The 21756-nt window shown below is 35.7% G+C and overlaps 3 protein-coding genes across 6 annotated transcripts; all 3 read right to left on the bottom strand.

The window, feature by feature from the left end:
* Window positions 1–553: 553 nt before the first annotated feature.
* LOC130566754 (H-2 class I histocompatibility antigen, Q9 alpha chain-like) lies at window positions 554–9335 on the bottom strand. 2 transcript variants are annotated; one of them, XM_057354467.1, is made up of 7 exons: window positions 8464–9335; window positions 6332–6598; window positions 3750–4031; window positions 3134–3439; window positions 2789–2935; window positions 2675–2692; window positions 554–2563 (listed from the first exon to the last, which is right to left on the bottom strand). In XM_057354467.1, the coding sequence occupies exons 1-7, from the start codon at window positions 8510–8512 to the stop codon at window positions 2547–2549; spliced, it is 1086 nt and encodes a 361-aa protein (XP_057210450.1). In that variant the 5' UTR covers window positions 8513–9335; the 3' UTR covers window positions 554–2546. The 2 variants fall into 2 exon arrangements, with proteins under 2 accessions (XP_057210450.1, XP_057210451.1); XM_057354468.1 differs by lacking the exon at window positions 6332–6598 and having other exon boundaries at window positions 8464–9317.
* A 1295-nt stretch (window positions 9336–10630) lies between these two features.
* Window positions 10631–12923, bottom strand: LOC130566755 (major histocompatibility complex class I-related gene protein-like). The gene is made up of 6 exons (XM_057354470.1): window positions 12811–12923; window positions 12054–12329; window positions 11556–11861; window positions 10963–11099; window positions 10841–10858; window positions 10631–10727 (listed from the first exon to the last, which is right to left on the bottom strand). The coding sequence occupies exons 2-4, from the start codon at window positions 12310–12312 to the stop codon at window positions 10966–10968; spliced, it is 699 nt and encodes a 232-aa protein (XP_057210453.1). The 5' UTR covers window positions 12313–12329; window positions 12811–12923; the 3' UTR covers window positions 10631–10727; window positions 10841–10858; window positions 10963–10965.
* On the bottom strand, window positions 12904–21020 carry LOC130566752 (H-2 class I histocompatibility antigen, Q10 alpha chain-like). 3 transcript variants are annotated; one of them, XR_008964515.1, is made up of 8 exons: window positions 20846–21019; window positions 19837–20100; window positions 19219–19494; window positions 18105–18410; window positions 17764–17901; window positions 17652–17666; window positions 13855–17557; window positions 12904–13018 (listed from the first exon to the last, which is right to left on the bottom strand). XR_008964515.1 is itself a non-coding variant. In XM_057354466.1 (8 exons), the coding sequence occupies exons 1-7, from the start codon at window positions 20892–20894 to the stop codon at window positions 17511–17513; spliced, it is 1095 nt and encodes a 364-aa protein (XP_057210449.1). In that variant the 5' UTR covers window positions 20895–21020; the 3' UTR covers window positions 13001–13018; window positions 17489–17510. The 3 variants fall into 3 exon arrangements, 1 of the variants encoding a protein (XP_057210449.1); XM_057354466.1 differs by having other exon boundaries at window positions 13001–13018; window positions 17489–17557; window positions 20846–21020; XR_008964516.1 differs by lacking the exon at window positions 17764–17901 and having other exon boundaries at window positions 20846–21018.
* Between the last annotated feature and the right edge of the window lie 736 nt (window positions 21021–21756).

The following is a 21756-nucleotide window of genomic DNA, read 5'->3' as shown; positions in this document are numbered from 1 at the left end:
GTGCATGTGTACGGGTTCTTCCAGAACATATTTGCCTACTGTCATTGTAGTTCACCATATAATGACAAAATGTTGTGGTATGTGATATGCTTCATGTGTAAAATGTTATGATTGATAGGCTTATGCATCTCCAATTATTCTTGTTATTATTACACCACATTTGTTTTGTGTCAGATATGCATAGAAGTATAGTATGTTCTTCTTAACGTTAAAACAAAGTTTATTTGTTGCACTACAGCATGACATCATCATGCAGGTATTTATTGGATGTAAATAATTGTTAAGTTTTGACAGCAATATCTCTCCAACTTTCCTTTGTGTGGTCCCTGAGGCCAAATTATTTCCACCATGATATTCTATTACATTATGTTATCTTAAGTTATAATTGTATGTGATTTCAACTAAACATGCAGCTACTTTACACAAATATATTTTATTGAGCAGCATATTACTGATTTTTTCTGACAATTTTTCTGAACTTGAATAGTTACATAGCCTACTTTCTTAAAATGTATCCATATATTATTTTACTAAACAGAAAACAAAATACTCAGGTCAGGTGAGAGAGACACTAGACTTTGCAACTACATGTTTTCAGACAGGTTTTACAAAGTTTATTTTCAGTATAAATATATAAATGTAAATAAACCATCAACAGAGAAGCTGATCCCATGACTGCTTCAATGACATTATTTACTTTTTGATGCATTCATTATATGTTCTCTGTCATTTTTATCATTAAAAGATAAAAGATTAGTTTTCGTGGTACAGTCACCCCTTGCTGGTAGGTTCGGGAAAGAAAGACCTTTTTAATACAAAGAAAAACAAGTCCAACATCTGGAAATTAAAGTTTTTGGAACCTGAATTAACGTAACCAGTTTGGTTGCTTAACTTGTTTTCTGCAAAACCTTCTAGGAACAGAAGTTACTAAAAAACAAAATACTCAAATTATTACAATGTGGCATCATGTTAGTTATCAGGCCGCTACAAATGAGGTACATTCTGTAGCACAGGTAAGATAAAAAATAGCATTCAATATTTACATTTATTAATACTTTTAGACCGTAAACTATAGACAGCCAACATACTATTCATTATAACTCAGAGTGTGTTCTGCAGAAGGAAGTCAATCATATACTCAGGATGTCATGAAGGTAAGGAAATCATGGGCTACATTTTATTTTTTGGGGGGTGGAGTTTTCTTTAAGCTCTGTGTTTCGTTTTGCTTAAGAAATATCAAGATTTTCAAACATGCTTTGAGCACATCAAGATCTTTTTCTCAGACACGAGGCAGATACAGAGATGAAGTGATTAAAGAATCAAATGTGCCGATCTTACTAAATAATCTTAGTTGTCTTCTCAATGATCATTTTAAGACTTTTATTGCAAAAAAGTTAAAATACAACACACTATATAATTATTGATAAAAAACTATTTAAAAATTCACATCTCTAGTTATAAACTTTATGCACATATGTGCTTTCAAAACATTCACAAAAAAGTCAAAAATATGCGCACGCACGCACAGAGTTTGCTTTAAAGGCAGGGTGGGTGATCCTGTCCAGAAACATTTTTTGTCATGTTGGTTGGAAATCTCTTTACATCCTGACAGCAATCAAGAAGTATGGTCGTCAAATAATATTTTTTTTTCAATTATATATCATCTGTGAAAGGCGTAGGACCAAAAATCATTCGCCCTATCAAAACGTTTTGGCCGAACGCTGTGACTGGTCATGTGTACATTTTCAGCCAACGTATTTTGCATACCACTGCGCACCCTGTTCACGCAGACATCATACGTCATCAGCGCGCTCACGTCCGCTGTGTCAATGTAGGGAGAATGGGGACAATCAGGAACAATCAAACTTTACCGCTGAACCGATAACAAGTAAATCTACAAAACGAAAGTCAGTTTTTGAAAAAGCAGTGACGAAAAAACATCTGCATCATGAAAGAGGAAAAACTCGAATTAACATCGGTTCAGCTTTTACACGATGGAGACAGCTCCGGCAGGCAAAGGGTCTGAAAGACTTTTGGACAGGTATGTACATGCTTCGAGAAGAATTGAATGGATTTAGTTTGCAATTCATTACGTGGATTTACGAAATACATTCACGTGTTTGGAGGAGGCGTGGCTTTGGACGGCTAATCGCATTGAGGATGGGATTATAATTTCAAAATTAGCACCTTTCCAAATCAACCACCCCACCTTTAAAGGACCAGTGTGTAATTTGTTTAATCTGTTGACAGAAATTCAATATAACATACATAACTATGCATTCAGAGGAGTATAAAGAGCTTACGTAACGGAGTGTTTTGTTTTTATGTTTAGAATGAGCTATTTTTATCTATATACATAGCAGGTCCCTTGCATGTAATTCGCCATGTTGTGTCAGGCGTCGTAGTGCTTCGAAAGGGAGGGGTGGGGGGGGGAGTGAGCCGTTGGTTGCAATTCGCAACCTCGCCGCTAGATTTCACCGACTGGTCCTCTCAGAACTCGGATCAGATCAAAGTTCACTGTAAAGCGGTGGTTCATCTATTCATTTCTATGCAGCATCTGTGGCTATCAAATAAAACAGGAGGTAGTACTGTGAGACACTGTAAACCTTTTAAAAGGCAACAAAATTACACAAGAGCTCAAACTTATTTCTGTGTAAAAGAAAAGAATACTTACTATTGCCGCTCACATAGCCTGTAATAATAAAGAAATATAAATTGATTTAATAATGATCAGAATTAAACACAGTAATTCAGAACAATGCAGTCATATTTATAAACCATAATTCACCTGGTAAATTTGAGCTCTGAAGCTCTCTGCACTTCCTGCACACAATGAGCCTCTTTTTAACAGCAAAGACAATAAGAGCCACCACACATCCAACAACAACTGCAACGGTGATGGACACCAAACATTTCACAATGATGTTGTCAGAAGCTGCAATAAACCAGAACAATATCACAATTTAAACACTCAATAATACAGTAATGTGAAGCTCTGTGTGAACATGATGGAAATGACCAATAATAACTGACATTAACAGACAAAACTTGTTGATTTATTCAGGCAGACAATGAAATACACCACCTATAATATCTGCCATATTAAAAAACCTTTAGTTTATCGTACACATACCTGAGTTAGACTTGATGTTGTTTTCATTGAGAGGGACAACAATCTCTTTCTCTGCTCCCACATGTTGAATGACACATCTGTAGACATCTGGATTCTTCTTCCCCTCCTCAGACTTCACTGAGAGGCTGATGCTCTTCTGGAACGTTCCATCTTCATTTGGTAAAGTTGTACTAACCTCCACATCTTCATTAAGATCCTCATTGTTTTTCTTCCAGGTCATTGTGATGTTATTGGGGTAGAAACCAGTAGCATGACAGATTACTGGAGACGAGGAGTTCTTCTGCAGTAGAGACACTTCAGGTGGAACTACAGGGAGGAAATAAATTCATCATCATAGGTTTACATTAATCTACTAAAATCACACATTATTTCTCAGTGACATGTTGAAGTGACATAAATATAGCGAAAATAACATTATATCAGTATTTGGTTTTAAGACCTATTCTCATTTACTCACATATCCACTTCATTGTTTCGCACTAGAAAACTCATCAGTACAGATTTTTACAAAATTTCAGAGAATTAAATTAATAGTTAAACTTCTGGATGTATACTCTTGCCTTACCTGCTAACAAGGTAAAGGTTTTTCAACCATCAAAGAATCTGATATTTGTACCTTTTCTCTCCAGAGTGGCCTTGCTGTACCTCACAATCTTCTTCATTCGCTCAAAGCACATGCTCTCCAGGTATGCTTTCCAGAATTTTGTAGTAGCTTCACCTGTAGCCCAATTTTTCATCATATCGACAGCTTGAGGATGCATTTCTCCAGCAGTCCAGCTGTGTGTCTTTCTGTCAAAACTGATGAAATCTTCTCCATTATAACCATACTGCAAGTATCCTCGAGTGGTACCATCATCATCCTGCTCACAGCCGTACATCATCTGAAAGGTGTGAACATCTGACAATAGGAAACAACATTAAAGAGGTCATATGAATATTATTGTTTGTTTTAGATGTAATGCAATGTGTGTACACGATTTAAGGTTCAAAAACGTTGTATTTTCCACACACCGTGCATGTTTGTATCTCCTCTTTGCTCCGCCTTTCTGAAACGCGCAAATTTTTGACAAAGCTCATCACTCTGAAAAGCGAGGTGTGCTATGATTGGCCAGTTAACCAGTGCGTAGTGATTGGTCGAATACTGCAACCGTGTGACGGAAATTAACACCTCTTACCATATTTGGAACATGTGTATCTTGCACATTTGGGCGGTCTTAGTCAAACCATTCCATGACCTGACGTAGATTTGTGGGGGTGTGGTTACACTAGGCGTTTCAGGCAGGTCTGGGTGAGCATTCGCTTTTAGATAGAATGCATCTTTTGTTCCGACCATAGGCGCCGATCCTGTGGGTGCTCCGGGGCTAAAGCACCCACGGAAATTGCCGAGCACCCACGGAAAAACGGCATATGTTTCTCAATCAATTTTAACCAATCAAAATGCTTTTAAAAATAGGGTGCCTCTCTGATTGGTTGATCTTACGAGTCGTAATTCAGATAGAGTGGTTGTCCTTGCAAACAGCAGTGGACATTGTTAATCGTTGCAAGAATGTCAATTTGTCTTTAAATTTCGTGTACAAATGGACAGGTTCGTGATTAAAAGGAAAACTTCAATTGACCCTAGCATCTCTTCAGTAAGTAGCAGTGTTGCTATTTCTTCAAGTGAACAGCCGTTGTCGTCGACATCATCAAGTAATGACAGCAGAAGTAACGTTAAAGGCGGGAGGCAGAAGCAGTCTCGAACATATCAAGAAAACTGGAAAAAAAACATTTCCCTGGATAGCATACAATGCTATCAAAAACAAGGAATTTTGTGTGAAGTGAACATTTAAGTGAAAATGTTTAGTGTGCATTATTTATACAATACAAAATTTACAGAAGCTGTTAAAATGTTTTACACTTTCTTGTGTATGCTCTGCTGTAAAGTAAGTAGCCTAATATACAGAATGAATTGTTCGTTGTGAGTTTGAAAATATTTTAAGTTATAATTTGCTTATGAAAGAATACATATTTGGTGACGGTGGTTGGGGCCTGTGGGGGTGGGGTTTGGTTTCGGCGACGTGAGCACCCACTGGCGAAAAAAGAAATCGGCACCTATGGTTCCGACACTGTAATTTTTGCAATTTTACGTGTCTAATACATGCATGGGCAACTTAATAACACACCAAAGACACAGAAAAACACATATTCCTGTCATATGACCCCTTTAAATGTAACAATCAACATTCCTGACTGATCAGTGTATGATTGTTTTGGAATCTGCCCTGGCCGGAGCTGACTAATGAAATTGTCATCTGGATACTTTAAAATAGTTTTCTCATCTTGACACATTTTCATGGTGAAAATAAATAATAGGGGTGAAAGCACATGTCCTTGCTGCAGAGACCCCGTGGAGGAGTAAACTTGGTCTGACAGGGTTCCATTTACCCTTAGTGTTTGTGTCCTATGGGTTAAGAATACTGCTCATAAGTTTGTTACTCAATTTGAATCGTTCTAAAAGCCTAAATTGTATTGAAAGCCAAGTAAAAATCAGCAAATAATAGTCTAGCATGAGATCCAATCTCTTCCAAGTGTTTATTAAGTAAATTCAACAAAAAATCCTCCTCTATGTGCAAACTATAAGCAAACTGTATGGGATAAAAATCAGTACCCAAAAAAGTGCTTTCCTGTGGCTCAGTGGTTAGAGCATGGCACTAGCAAGGTCATGGGTTTGATTCCAGGGGATTGCACATAGTCAGAAACAAATGTATAATACAACGCAGGTCGCTTTGGATAAAAGAATCTGCCAAATGCATAAATGTAAATTGAAGACATTCAGGGTGACATGACAGCTTTTCTGTAAATTCTGAAGGCATGTTATAGTTTTTAAACTAGCCCAGCCTGAGCCAACATTATTTGCAGTCATTTTGTTCTCCAGTTCAGATTTATAATAATGTTTTACTTTTAAACTTTTCATTTTCAGTTCCATAGTCACTGTAAACAGATGTACTCCCTGTTTAAAAACAAGTTTCGTTTTTATTTTCTGGACTTAATAGATCTGGTCACTCATGGTTTGTTATTAGGGTAAATCTTAACTCGCCTACAGGGAATGATCATGTCCCTGCAGAAGGCACATTAGCAGGATCATTCAAATCATCTCCACAAGATTTATCATTTAAATCATCACCACAAGATTGTTTAATTTCTGTCAATATACTGTACCTTCAGACATAGACTGGTTGTATAGATACATTATAGTTTTCATGATGAATTTGTATTCCTCATAGCGATTAATGATAATCTGAGTCTGTCTGTCCCAGTAATCTGTGCCATCATAGTGTCTCATCCACTCTGTCTTTGGCTCAGCTTTATTTGTGTTGCTGTCAAAGTACATGAACTGCTGACCATCGACCATCCCAACAACTGTTAGCGCTGGGATGTTAATGTCTCCGTACACAGCAGTGCAGAAGTACTGCAGAGAGTGTGTTCCTGTAGAAAGACAGTGAAAATACGTGGGGGAAAATTTGTTTGTAATAATATATGTATTATATAACAGTATTGTTAAGAGTTTGCTGGCAATCTGATGACACTCCTCAGACAGTATTGTTTATGCAGGACTATGTAAAAGCAAAAATGCATGTTGAAGATTACAAACTAGTGCACCTTAAAGTCCTAAAACATACAACAAATCTAGTGTCTAGTCAAAGTCTAAATCAAAGTCTAGTGTCATCCACTCTTGCATGATGAGGAGACCGGTTGAAAACTGCACATACTGTATACAACACTTGCTATGCAGTACAAAAATGATGCAGAAATAAAGGCTGACAACTGAATATTGTTGGTATAATAAATACAATATAAATGGGTAAATATGCATCATAGGTGGGGTTCTTGATCAAAATGTAGCCTACAATATTCATGTACTGTACTGTTTGTTTATATAGAGTTTAAACAAAGTCATAAAACTGCATTGATGTTTATGGTGGTGGTCGTCTTGGAACTAAATCTGGTAATGGCAATGCTTTTCAATAAATTAATGTATGCAGTTGTTAAACTTCAGGTTCCTTTCGAACACTAAGTTTCTTTCTGCGTATTGGATCACCCTCAAAATAAAATCATAAATAGGTTGGAGAAGGTATAAGCATGTCAGACAAAGAATGTTTAGCTTAGAAGGAATCCCCTCCTCCACATATAGCCAGCAATGTATTCAGCGAGCTTAAAAACTTCACAATTCATTTTTTGTGGGCTTGTAGTCATTTATGCGGAAATTAAATCTAACAGCAGTTATGCGCTATTTCGCGTGTAAAATTGACTTTGTTATAGGTAATGCAGCCATTTTGCCTTAGTTTTACCACTCAAGGGAGCGTGTTCACGTGGGAAAGTGACGTCAATGCACAATATTTTAGCAGAAATTTCTGTTTTGGCTTAATTTCACTATAGTGGAAGTGAATGGAGACACAGTTTGGGTACACAGAACAAAAATAGGCTATGAGATCATTACTTACCAAAACTCAAAGAAATGCAAATAATTTGTTTCTATTTCTAAACACTTTAAATACTAAGAACTGAGAAAATTAAACAAACGTGTTAAGCATGTTAAGGAAATTAATTTGAAGAGATAAATAATAAAAAAATAACATTATTGTTGTTATGCCCAGTAAGTGAAAGATGGTTGTGTAAAACTCTTCTTTCCTCTGTAATGTAATTAACAAAATATTATCTGGCTGAAAAATATTAACAGTGGTTTTTAATAATCTGTTATTTACATGTATTTACTTAATTGGACTTAAACGGACACCTATAGTGTGGATGCAGCAAAAGAAGGTATTAGAAAGTAAAAATGTAGAGATAAAGACCGAGTAGGCTACATTTGACAAACTGTTGCTCTACAATGATTGTCAAACATTGTTTTACCACTTTAAATGAGCGAGTACTGTAATTGAGAATAGTATCTGAATTTGTCTGTTTGTCATGCATTTTGCTTTTTCACTGTTTGTCAGACGTAAAACGTAACAGGTTTATTCTTCCTGTTTACAATTTATATGCATTTCTTTAATGCATCGCCACACCAGTTTTCTCTTAATACAAAATCATGACTGATAACACATCATAACCACCAAGCAGACATGTGCAAAGTAAAATGTTTAACATTGTATTTAGGTAACGTTACTGAACTGAACACATTCGTATTTGTTTTTAATCTGCAAGTCAGTCTTTGATGGACGCCGGCGTATGAGACGTTAAAAACATCCAAAACTTTTAACGTCATAGTAGCCAACAATTAAATAAAACACGTTTTAAACTGATATTTACACAACATAATTACGTTACCTAAACCAAACTGAAGTACCTACCAGCAAAGGCGAGTTGAATATCCAGCAGCAGAAGCGCTATACATCGCATGTTTGCTTCATACGATTTCGATCTTTTGAAATGTTACTGTCAACTCTATTGAAGGTTTTAGCATGTTTTCGTCGTCAGCTTTAATAAACATGTCTAAAATAAACGTCCAGTTAGCTATACTTTCCTTCTGTGTGTTTAAGTTTTGATCATTCGATTAAGTTCATAAAAATGGATGAAAAGACAAGCCCTGCGCCACAATTCGCATCCTATCTGTCATAAATAGTATTCCTAATTAATTCATATGTTTAATACGATAACGATGAATATGTCCAAAATCGAAGTATGTTGAAAGGAGTATCTTTGAAGTATCCGCAAGATCAGCCCTCTATTAGCTCTTGTCGGTACACGATCCGGGATGCCTGCACGATCCGTTCTGCGCATGCGCATAATGACGTGGTAAACAACGTCACGGTTTCCCTACACTATTGGTATCAAGCATGCGATGAAACACTTGACGGCCAGACGGCACAACTGGCGGCATATTTTTGTAGGCTACATTGTGTTTTTCATTTAACAGTTCATGGCGGGTCTATTTTGATGTTTTAAAATGTAGCTTACGCTATGCATTACGATGTGTTTACGTGGTTGCCAATCCAAAATAATAAAGGAGTTGTTACATGAACATACACGACTTTGGTTACATGTGGAATAAAGTCTGAGTCTTGAGAGTCTGTCACTGCAAACCTTCAGTTTCCTCCATACTCCCCTTTGCGATTCGTTGCTGCATATGGCATTAGGCCTAATTAACTTGCTGTGTTTCGATCTGAGGTCAGTAGTATTGTCAAAGACGGTTTTTATTAAAAGCTGCTAATATTAGTTAACTTTAAATCGACTCGTTTTGTATTAGTATGGGTCTATATATAGGCTAATATATCTATCTATATAATCTAAAAGAGGAATAATCCCTTCAATGCTGTTTACAGAACACAATAAGGAACATAATATGCATTTCTGCCTAGACTATCCGCACTTACATGAAGAAAGAACTACAAACAAGTCTGGGGAAACGTTACAGAGTATTTCAACGCATAGTGTGCACACAGAAGTGACATGAGACCAGAGGTGGACAGTAGTGAAAGTCGCGGTACAAAGGTGCTCAAGCGTGGAACAGATCGTGCAGTGTCGTCGCTAAACAGAATTGTCTACTACGTCATTATGCGCATGCGTGAACGGATCGTGCAGGCATCCCGGATCGTGCAGTGTCGTCGCTAAACAGAATTGTCTACTACGTCATTATGCGCATGCGCGGACGGATCGTGCAGGCATCCCGGATCGTGTACCGACAGCTCTCACTAAATCCTTGTTTCGAGTCTGACGTCACCATGCGGCGGGCGTGGCTTTGTTGGCGAGGTCAAGGAGCATGCGTAGTTCTCATGCCCGATGTAATACCCGCGAACTGTAAACGTTAATAATTGAAAATGATACAACAAGAGCAATATTTAGAAATTATATATATATATATATGACTTGTTGAGCACTCTAATGGGTCTAAAAAAAAAGAGGTTTATATTTCCTGCATTATTGTGAAAATGTTTAAATGAATATGTGAAAGCTCAGTGTATATTATATTATACAATCCCATATATGTCTTACAACAATTCATGATTTATAAAATATATATTATTATTGCTGTTATTATAGAATTATAGAGCCTGGCCTGCAGCCTGAGACACCAAGCAACAGTGTAATGTGTTTGGATCCTTTGGTGAAATTAAACAATATTCCTGATGCACTGAGCTTTTTTCACCACTGAACGTTTAACGTGACATCATCCTTAATTAAAATGCGAGGGAAAGTAAAACAAATTATTACAGTAGCGAAACCTTTTCGGTCGAATCTTCTCAACTTTTAAGTTTTTGGAGCTTGCCGACATTACATCGGGCATGAGAACTACGCATGCTCCTTGACCTGGGCTTGTACAGTGATATTTCCGGTGGAACACTGAAAAGTGCATATCCGCTTAAAGGGACAGTGCACCAAATAATGAAAATGCTTTCATCATTTACTCACGCTCACGTCACCCCAAAACTGTATGACTTTCTTCTGCAGAACACAAAATATGATATTTTAAAGAACAGTGGTAGTACCATATTGACTTTCATTGTATGAACACAAAAGCACTGAGACATTTCACAAAATATCTTCTTTTATTTTGATAAAACTTTTATTTGATTTTGCAGTTGTTCATCGGTTAATTCTCACGCAGTATCTGTTGCTGCGAAATCAAATAAGAGGTATTACTGTAAGATAGTGTAAACCTTTTTATATAGCAACAAAAATACATGAAGAGCTCAAACTCATTTGTGTGTAAAAGAAAACAATACTTACTACTGCCCTTCACAAAGTCTGTAACAATAAAGAAATGTCATGTGGATTAATAATGAGCAGAAATAAATACAGTAATTTTTAGAAAAATACATTACTAGTCATGTTAACAAAACTGAATTCACCTGTTAAATTTGAACTCTTAACCTGCCTGGACATCTTGCACACAATGAGCCTCTTTTTAACAGCAAAAACATGGCAGCCAACACCGCAATTACGACAGTGGTGATCAACAAACCTTTCACAATGATGTTGTCAGAAGCTGCAATAAACCAGCACAATATATCACAATAAACACACACAATACAAACAGTAATGTTGAGCTCTGGATTAATTTGAAAGAAAATGACCGATGATAGCCTTCTAACTGACTGTCACAATTTGTGCAGACTTACTCCTATTTATGGCTTTTGGAAAAAACATTAACACAACCTGCACGATTTTGATCATATCCCAATATTTATTATTTTAGAATTATGGTTTATGATCTTCATTTATTAGTTATGGCTGGTATAAATACTCTTTAGCTGTTTAGTCACACAATGTTTCTCAGCTTTGGCAAGCTGAAAAGAGTGCACATTTTTTCATGCATTCAAATTTAGCAATAGTAAGGATTTATTTAAAGTGTTTAAGCTGAACTGAATTATCCTACTTAATATCTGCCAAGTGCCAACACAAACTTTCATATTATAAAACCTGTTGTTTATCATACACATACCTGAGTTAGACTTGATGTTGTTTTCATTGAGAGGGACAACAATGTCTTTCTCTGCTCCCACATGTTGAATGACACATCTGTAGACATCTGGATTCTTCTTCCACTCCTCAGACTTCACTGAGAGACTGATGCTCTTCTGGAACGTTCCGTCTGCATTTGGCAAAGTTTCACTGACCTCCACATCTTCATTAAGATCCTCATGGTTTTTCTTCCAGGTCATTGTGATGTTTTTGGGGTAGAAACCAGTAGCATGACAGATAACTGGAGACGAGGAGTTCTTCTGCAGTAGAGACACTTCAGCTGCAACTACAGAGAGAAAAGAAATTCATCTTCATAGGCTTACATTAATCTACTAAAACCACACTATATTTCTAAGTGACGAATATAGTGACAACACTGAGTCAGTATTTAATAAGGGTTTATGACTTTATTATGCCTTGAATTTACACACATATCACATATTTGATAAGTGAATATCAAACCATCTGAATTTTCTACCTTTTCTCTCCAGAGTGTCCTTGCCGTGGCTCACAATCTTCTTCATCCGCTCAAAGCATGTGCTCTCCAGATATGCTTTCCAGTAATTTGTTTTAGCACCATTAGTATCCCATTGGTTCTTGAGGATGATAGCTTGAGGATTAGCAGCGGTCCAACTTGGTGTGTTCCTATCAAAGCTGATGAAGTCTTCTCCATTATAACCGTACTGCAAGTATCCTCGAGTGGTCCCATCATCATCCTGCTCACATCCAAACATCATCTGAAAGGTGTGAACATCTGACAATAGGAAACAACATTTAATGTAACAATCACACTTAACATTCCTGATCATTGTAGTTGATTTTTTTTAAATCTGTTGTACAAATACAAAACCGCCAGTTGAACATGATGACATAAAAATACAAGTCTTATTTCTTGATGTGAAGTTATGTTATAGTAAATGAAATGGGTTAAATGACATCAGTATGAGCAGGAATGTTGAGCCTTACAAAGCCTAAACCTCATTTACCATGAAAGCCACAGATACTGCCAAATGTCAAAGTGTTACTTGTTTTATAATATAATGAAACCGCATTCACTTGGTGTTAAATATCATTATAAAAATTGTATTATAAAGATTACAAGGGTTTCTTACACATTGAAAGATACCTCCTTACATTACAACATTGAGTAAAAACAAACTGAAACTGAATCTTTAATAGATTTAATGGCATTAAGTGTGCTGTATACAGGTTTGTGGGTTGTTTTATGTCAATACCTTCTAGCAATGACAATCTCAGTTTGCCTCTCCCAGTAATCTGCTCCGTCAAAGTGTCTCATCCACTCCGTCTTTGGCACAGCTTTCATTGTGTTGCTGTCAAAGTACATGAACTGTTGATGATTATCCACCGTTCCAACCACTGTGTACTTTTCAATTCTCATATTTCTATACACAGCAGTGCAGAAGTACAACAGAGAGTGCGTTCCTGTGGACAGACATAGTGAAAACAAGTAGAATAAAGTTTAAAATGATAAAAAATATGGACAGATGGTAATGTAAACTCTTCAGTCTGACAAACACCAAAATACTAACTGATTTAACAATGTTTAAACATAACCTCAATAGTCTTGTTTTACATTTTGCTGGCAGTCATATTGCAGTCCACTGACAGCATCATGTAAAAGCAAAAGCTTGTAGTTACAAATGTTAAGGATTAAGAAACTGAGTATACCTTAAAGTGTCCAAAACACATAGAACCAAGTCTATTATCATCCACTCCTGTACACAAGGTTTTTAGATGTATGTATCAATGGGTCAAACTAGGCATACTGTATGCTGTATGCAACACTAGCTATACAGAATTATTTGGAAATAAAGAGGACATTTAACGGAATAGGCTACTGAGTTACACTAATTGTTATACTTGTTGGTATGAAGTGAATAAATAAACAAATAACCGTTGGAATTAAGTGACTAGACTAGACACAATAAACCCCAAAATTGTAGGTCTAATACTATGTTTGCTGGTTGCTATGTTTTTTTACACTGTGCATCTTTCAACCACACAAACAATATCAGCCCCTAATAGTAGCATGTGTAGTTTTGATGGTAGGCTGTTACCCAACACATGTAGCTATATGCGCCACACAAAACGCACTTAAACGACGCAATTGCAATGATGCGTTTTCTCCCATTTATAATTTTCGATAACACAGTGATGGTATTTTGCTGATGACCTTAAACTGGCTGATCATAAATAGTAAACAAGTAAAAGTGGCGCTACCGGAAACACCGCCATTATAAAAAATATATATTACTTACCAGCTGTGGCTAGATGAATCCCGATAAGCAGAAGCGCTACACATCGCATGTCTGTTGCATATTGGACAACAGTTCTATCGGTAAACAATACATTCTGCTCGGTTAAAAGACTTTCGGTTGTTTTGTTGGCCCGACTGTCTAATGTGTAGAAGCACACCTGTGTACACGCCCAGTTAACCCTACAAATTCCAGCACCCAAACTCAAACGCAACATCTAACTACAGGTAAATCTGAAATTGGACCCAAAAATTGCTTTTCCTTATTGGTCACCTTTATTTTGTATTTATGACAACACAACAGATACTTGAACAAAATGCAATAGATTAATTTAGAGAGTTGAATGAATAGCTGAATATTTTCTTTCATCTTTTGTTGAAAAGTACTACAACTGATACGCCCTTTTAACATTATGTCTGATGTTTTGTTATTTATCCTATTGTTTCCTGGGTCTTTCAAAAGCAAAAACAACCCTTACGAAAATTGACCATGGTTTCACTACAGTTAAAACAAAACAAAAAAACATGGTTACGTTATTAAAACAATGGTTATCACAAAATAACCATGGTTTTGAAAACCATGTTTTTTGTAAAAACCACAGTAAACGATGGTTACTGTAGTAAAACCATGGTTTTGCCCTAAGTAATCAATGCACCAAAAAACCATGGTTACTACACTTGTACCACAAAAAAAACATGGTTAATTTTCATAAGGGAAATGGCAGCATACATTTATTATTGACATTATAATACTCGTATATTTCTTCTGTTTGTTATGAAATACACCTGTGCAAAGACTTTTTTATATCTACGGTATTTCTCAGCAGTAGCCTACCTCAGTATTTCAAAGAAGTAGTTTACTTTATTTTACAATCTAAACCCAGATTAGCCTACTTTTTTATTTGTTCAACCACATCAGCATCATGGAACTTTAATGTAAAGAAACAAAGTAAGAAGTTAGCTTCACCGATTCAATAGGCCTATATGGGTGAAAACAAAATGTTGGTAAGTTTGAAAAAGGAAAGCCTTCATAACCTTTATAACTTGCAAACCAAGTATTTAATAAAAGGGGTGCTGCAACGATGTGTCATGCATTCAGACTTCTTTACAGTGCTTTCTTATGCTTAACATGGTCAACTTGTCAAAAACCGAGTTGGGTGTATTACGTAGTATTTCTGTGCTCGATACACTCCCCCAGCGATCGTACAGGTTTCGGAAAGTTTTTTTTTCGAACATATAAAACTGTTCGTAACAACTTTTCTTAGTCCCTTATTGGACAATTCTTCCTGAAAAGCACGCGGCACACCCACGCGGCAGCAAGGAGAGCAGGAGAAGGAGCATGCGCATACGTCACTTTCACTTGTGTGCAGGAGAGAGAGAGAGCATACGTTCGTTAAATTCAGGTGTTTGTTTGTTCACTGCATTTGGGTGATGAATGTTATATAAACGGTGGATATAACGCTGGATTTGAAGATCGTTTGAAACTGATATATGGAGCCGTCCAAGCGCTAAACGATGCCGGACATGAACCGCATGCGTTGAGTGAAACTGATGTCTGTGTTTTGTTGGCAATGTGCTTTAGTTCAGCCTACCCCTCCCCCCCTGCACGCGCCGTATGATTTCGGAAATAATCGTTCAGCTGTATCTATCTTTTATAAATGTGATCAAACTAAATACTCTTCGAAGGTACGAAGTATGCAATACTACTCTATAGGTACTTAAGATTAATATGAGATTGGCAGAAACCGCGTGTGTTAGGGCCGCTTTAATAAAGAATTCCACAGCAATCCATCTCAGGTGAAACCAGGCCTCAGCAGCACTGGGTTAAGATCAGTTCACTGGCTCTCAAGATTAAACAATAGATATATAATAAAATATAGTAAATAATAAAACAAAATAAGCTCAATGGAAAAGAACAAATATTTTCATATACGTATGAATTACACCAAGATGAAATACAAAACAGTATAAATATGCTAAACAAATCATGTAGAGACATTTTTTAAACAACACTATAATTATTTAAATACATTTCTGTCATTGTAAGTCTTTATATTTCTAATATAATGCAAAACTTTTACACTTTAACTGTATATAAACTGCTACCCCACAAGCTTATGGCAAGCCGAATTAGCTTTTAATCATTCTCAGGATATGAATTTTTGATATCAACAATTCAATTTTTACTAGTAAAAATTATAATTCTTGATATCAAGAATAGAATTTCTACTAGTAACAATTGCTGTTTTTGATATCAGTAATTACATTTTCATTAGTAAAAATGTGAATTACAATGACATCATCACTGGCAGAAATGTGCATTCTTGATATCAAAAATTTTATTTCAACTAGTAACAAACGCAATTCTTGATATCTGTAATTGCATTTTTACTAGTTAAATATCACAATAGGCTGCCATTCAAATTCAATTACAGATATCAATAATTCATTTCTTACACATTAAAAACCTCATTTCAGATATCAGAAATGCAATTCTTACTAGTAAAAAACATAATTTTTGATATCAAAATGTAACTTGTTGCTAGTAAAAATGCCAATTTTGATATCAAGAATTCAACTTTTACTAGTTGAAATGCTCATTCTTGATATCTGTAAATGAATTTTAACATGTTGCATTTGGTATTTCTGATATCAGGAAATATATTTCAGATATCAATAAATCTGAGAGTAATTGTAGATATCTAAAATGGCTTTCTTACTAGTAACAATCGCATTGTTGATATCAAGAATTAACATTGTCACTAGTGAAAATGTAATTACTGATATCAGAAATTAGCATTTTTACATGTAGTAATTCAATTGTTGATATCAAGAATAGACATTGCCACTAGTAACCACACAATTGTTGATATCAAAAATGATGTTTTTTACTAGTAAGAATTGCATTTCTGATATCTGAAATAAGATTTTTAACACGTAAGAAACGAATTACTGATATCTGATATTGAATTTGAATGGCAGCCTATTGTGATTTAACTAGTAAAAATGCAATTACAGATATCAAGAATGACGTTTTTTACTAGTTGAAATTCAATTTTTGATATCAAGAATGTACATTTCTGCGAGTGATGACGTCATTGTTGATATCAAGAATTCACATTTTTACTAGTGAAAATGTAATTACTGATATCAAAAACAGCGATTGTTACTAGTAAAAATTGAATTGTTGATATCAAAAATTCATATCCTGAGAATGATTAAAAGCTAATTCGGCTTGCCATACAAGCTGTCAGTAATAGGTTAATCACATAACAGTGATGGTGATTTGTGTAAAGAGCATTCTGTAAGATATCTTTAATAAGATTTCAAAGGCTGAAAACATAGTGAAATTAATGGTTAAAATCAAACTTTGATGCTTGTTATCTCAGAATGAGATTCTGTGACTTTAGCCTGGCAGGTTCACATATGATATTATTTTAAAATTGATCGATATCTCTAGTTATAAACACCAGTAGATAGCAAATGTGCGTATTAACAATAAAGGTAGATTTTAAAAGTCTTAATTGGCTATAATTTAAACATTTAAATGAGCAGATGCTAACATTGTGTTCTATCATGTGCAACTAAAACATATCTGTTCAAATAACAGAAAATGTATTGGTATTGGAAATTCATACCCTAAAATCACTGTCAAAATTTTCATTTTGCATTCTGCTGTGGTTCATCTGATATTTCTGATGCAGTGCCTGTGAAATACAAAAACAAGTGTGAGATACTGTACTTAAAAGCAAACAAAACTACACAAGATGAAACTCATTTATAAACACAAACAATACTTACTGTCCTTCACATTGCCTGCAACAATAAAGAAATAAAATGTATTTTAATAATGATTAGAATTAAACAGTAATTCAGAACAATACATTAGTCATGTTTTTAAAACTAAATTCACCTGTTAAATTTGAGCTATTTACTTCTCTGCACTTTCTGCACACAATGAGCTTCTTTTTAACAGCAAAGACAGTAGCGGCCAACACAGCGATAACAACAGTAGTGATCACCAAACATTTCACAATGGTGTTGTCAGAAGCTGCAATAAACCAGCACAATATACCAGATACAAACACAGAAAAAAAACATAAATGACCAATAATAACTGACCTTCTCCAAACCTCCTTGAAACTTTTAAGCAGTTTTTCAGACAGTCAAATTTCAAGCAGTGTTCAAGCAACAATGAATTATATCACGTAAAATATCTGTCATTTCAAAACCTTTAGTTTATCATACACATACCTGAGTTAGACTTGATGTTGTTTTCATTGAGAAGGACAACAATGTCTTTCTCTGCTCCCACATGTTGAATGACACATCTGTAGACATCTGGATTCTTCTTCCACTCCTCAGACTTCACTGAGAGACTGATGCTCTTCTGGAACGTTCCGTCTGCATTTGGCAAAGTTTCACTGACCTCCACATCTTCATTAAGATCCTCATGGTTTTTCTTCCAGGTCATTGTGATGTTTTTGGGGTAGAAACCAGTAGCATGACAGATTACTGGAGACGAGGAGTTCTTCTGCAGTAGAGACATCACAGGTGGAACTATAAAGGGAGGAAAGAAAATCATCTAATCTACTAAAAGCACACTCAGTGACATTTTTTATGTCAGTGTCAGTATTTGATATGGTAAGATGTATTATCTGCTTATTTTCTCACATGTCCATTTTATTGTTTCATAATACTCAACAGAACATTTTTAAGCAATCTAACAGAACTACATGAAAAGGGTCGGAGCCGACAGCCTCGTGGGCAGTGCTCTGACACGTGGAGCGGTTGCGCATCCTTCGATTCCCGTTGTGTGGTCCTTTCCCGAACCCCTACCCCTTCTCTCCCTCCCACTTGCTTCCTGTCCTCTCTCTCACTAATTTGTACAAATAAAGGCAAAAACGGCAACAAAAAAAAAGACCTACATCAAAAAATTAAACTTCTGGCTGTATATTTTTCCATTGTTTGCTATAGAGTTTCATCTGACGTGCGCCGGGACTGCACTTCACTTCCGGTCTGTGTTTGGCTAGGCTCGAATGATATAACTATTTCTATTTTATTTAATTTATGTTAATATAAATGTATATTATTATTTTATTGTATATGTTCATTTTATTAAATAAACAATTTGTTGAATGGGTCCTGTAGTTTGGTCACATTTAAAGATATCGTATGGGACATCTAGCGGTTGAGCTTGGTGTCGCAGTCTAAATTCAAAACAATCTCTATTGTTTGTGAATGTGTTCCGGAAGGGAAGTCCACGAACACACACATGCGCAATAACGTTTGTTTGTTGTCGCTTTGATACCGTCTATAAGGTGAAGTGATTTAATCAAATAATCATCAAAGCATCTGATATTTGTACCATTTCTCTCCAGAGTGTCCTTGCCATAGTTAACAATCTTCTTCATCCGCTCAAAGCATGTGCTTTCCAAATATGCTTTCCAGTATTTTGTTTTAGCTCCATCAGTATCCCATTGGTTCTTGAGGATATCGGCTTGAGGATTCGCAGCGGTCCAGGTGAGTGTGTTCTTATCAAAGCTGATGAAGTCTTCTCTATTATAACCATACTGCAAGTATCCTCGAGTGGTCCCATCATCATCAAGCTCACAGCCATACATCATCTGGAAGGCGTTAACACCTGAGAAAAGGAAACAACATGAAATGTAATAATCACACTGATCATTGTGATCTAATTTGGTTTAAATGTCATCAGTATGAGCAGGAATGTTGAAATTTTAAAAACGTACAAATATTTACAATTAAAGCCAGAAATTCTGCTAAAATGCCACGTTACAATAAGACCGTGGTTACTTGCTATCATAAATGATGCTAATATATAGCAGAACACTACAACCAAAAAAACTGCTATGTAATACATCTATGCATGCACTAAGATGCAACACGCTTATGTAGTACTGATGAAGTTATAAGGGTAGACTACTTGCAGTAAGTGTATGTTGGTTGATTTGTGTCAATATACCTGACATAGACTGGTTGTATAGATGCATTACGATTTGCATGAAGTTTCTGTATTCCTGATAGTGACCAATGACTGTCTGAGTCCTAACGTTCCAATAATCTGCTCCTTCATTCTTTCTCATCCAGTCTGTCTTTGGCTCAGCTTTCATTGTGTCGCTGTCAAAGTGCATAAACTGCAGATCATCGATTATTCCAACCACTATGTATTTTTCAATATTCATGTCTCTAAATACAGTAGTGCAGAAGTATTGCAGAGAGTGTGTTCCTGTGGACAGACGCAATAAAAACAGGTAGAATTTAGTAGCACATTAGCTTTACATAATACTTACATTACTGTTATCGAGTGATTGACAGATGGTAGACTAACATTTTTTGCTGCCTTAAGTTTTTAGGTACAATCAAATCAACTTTGCGTCATTTCAATTGAATGTTTTTTATTTTGTCAATGTATTTATCTCAACTCATCAAAATCGGCAATTTTAAGTTACACTCAACCACTTGATAACATTTTAAATAAGAAGTTTACATTACATTTGTTTTCCTACACAGCGCATTTCTTGGACCAGAATTATAATATTCATGAGCTGTACTGTTTTGTAGCGTTTTAAACAAAAACATGCATTGCTTTGTATGGTGGTGGGCGTCTTGGACTTTATGATCTTTATAATCACATAGATGTGTGAATGCCCCAAAGCAATACTTTTCAACAAATTGCAGTTTTTCGACATTTGGGATGTATAATTGATTTGGTCTATTTTGGATATGGTATGCCTGTATACTAGATGCCTAGCGTTGTTAAATAAGCAGCTTTTATGACTGCTATTTTTAACACGTGAGTGCGTGTTTTTCTTTTTTATATATAGGCCTGGTGCAGCACAACATATAACACATTATATTTTAAACAAAAAACGTGCCTGTTATTAAAACCAACGCAACAAAGTGATTCTGTAGCAACTTTTAAACGTTTAAAGTTTCATTATCAACCTAAACAGCTTCTGTAGACTACCTACCAGCAAAGGCGAGATGAATCCCAAACAGCAGAAGTGCTAAAGATCGCATTTTGTTCTATTTCTGTTTGTATGTTTGAGAAGAGTCGTTATCTAAAATATAACTGTCTGCTCGCTTAAAAGTTTAGTCTTGTCCCGCAATCGTAGGCTGAAATGCAGCGTCCGTAAACGCCCCGTTAGCCCCACAAATTCCAGCCAATAGATGATCAGACACAAGCGCAACGTCACCAGTAACTACATGAAATGCCAAAAACTGCTCTTGAATGTAGATATGTTCTTTATTTGTTTTTCATCACTTTTCCTCATTGGTTTTTAAACAAACTTTGTGCTTTATGTACAGTACAGCATTAGTTACATGAAAGTGAACAGAATTTATGAGAAAAACAATTGTATAACGTATAACAATGATGAGATTGAGAATGCTTCTCTTAGGGTGATACTGCCGGTTTTATCTGATGTTTTGGGTTATTGTTTCCTGGGTTATTTCACTGGCAATCACAAAGTTCAGTCTAAACTGTAACCACATAAAGAAGTATTAACATGAGGAATATGTAATTTACCTTGCCTTGTTAATGTGAATGTTTGCACGTGCAAATAAAAGTCTGTGATAATTATTACATCGTTAAATAAATGAATACAACTCCCCCCACAATATCCTAAGAACAATGGTAGTGCCTAATCTGATCTGAAATACACATTTTAGTTTTTCTCCCACATTGTTAAACATATATAGTATTTCTAAGGTTCACCCAAAAACAGTTCTGTGGTAATTTACTCCAAGACCATTCTATTTCTTTCTTAATTCTTTGGAACATAAAAATAGATTTTTTATGCATTAGCATTGACTTCAGTTTTTAAATGCACCACAGCATCGGCATTTTAGTAGGAGACCAACCCAAGACCATCATTATTGA

The sequence above is a fragment of the Triplophysa rosa genome, linkage group LG16 (assembly GCF_024868665.1).
Source record: "Triplophysa rosa linkage group LG16, Trosa_1v2, whole genome shotgun sequence".
In the NCBI taxonomy this organism is placed as follows: domain Eukaryota; kingdom Metazoa; phylum Chordata; class Actinopteri; order Cypriniformes; family Nemacheilidae; genus Triplophysa; species Triplophysa rosa.
Note: the sequence above shows the minus strand (reverse complement) of the source record. Positions and strands in the feature narration are given on the sequence as shown.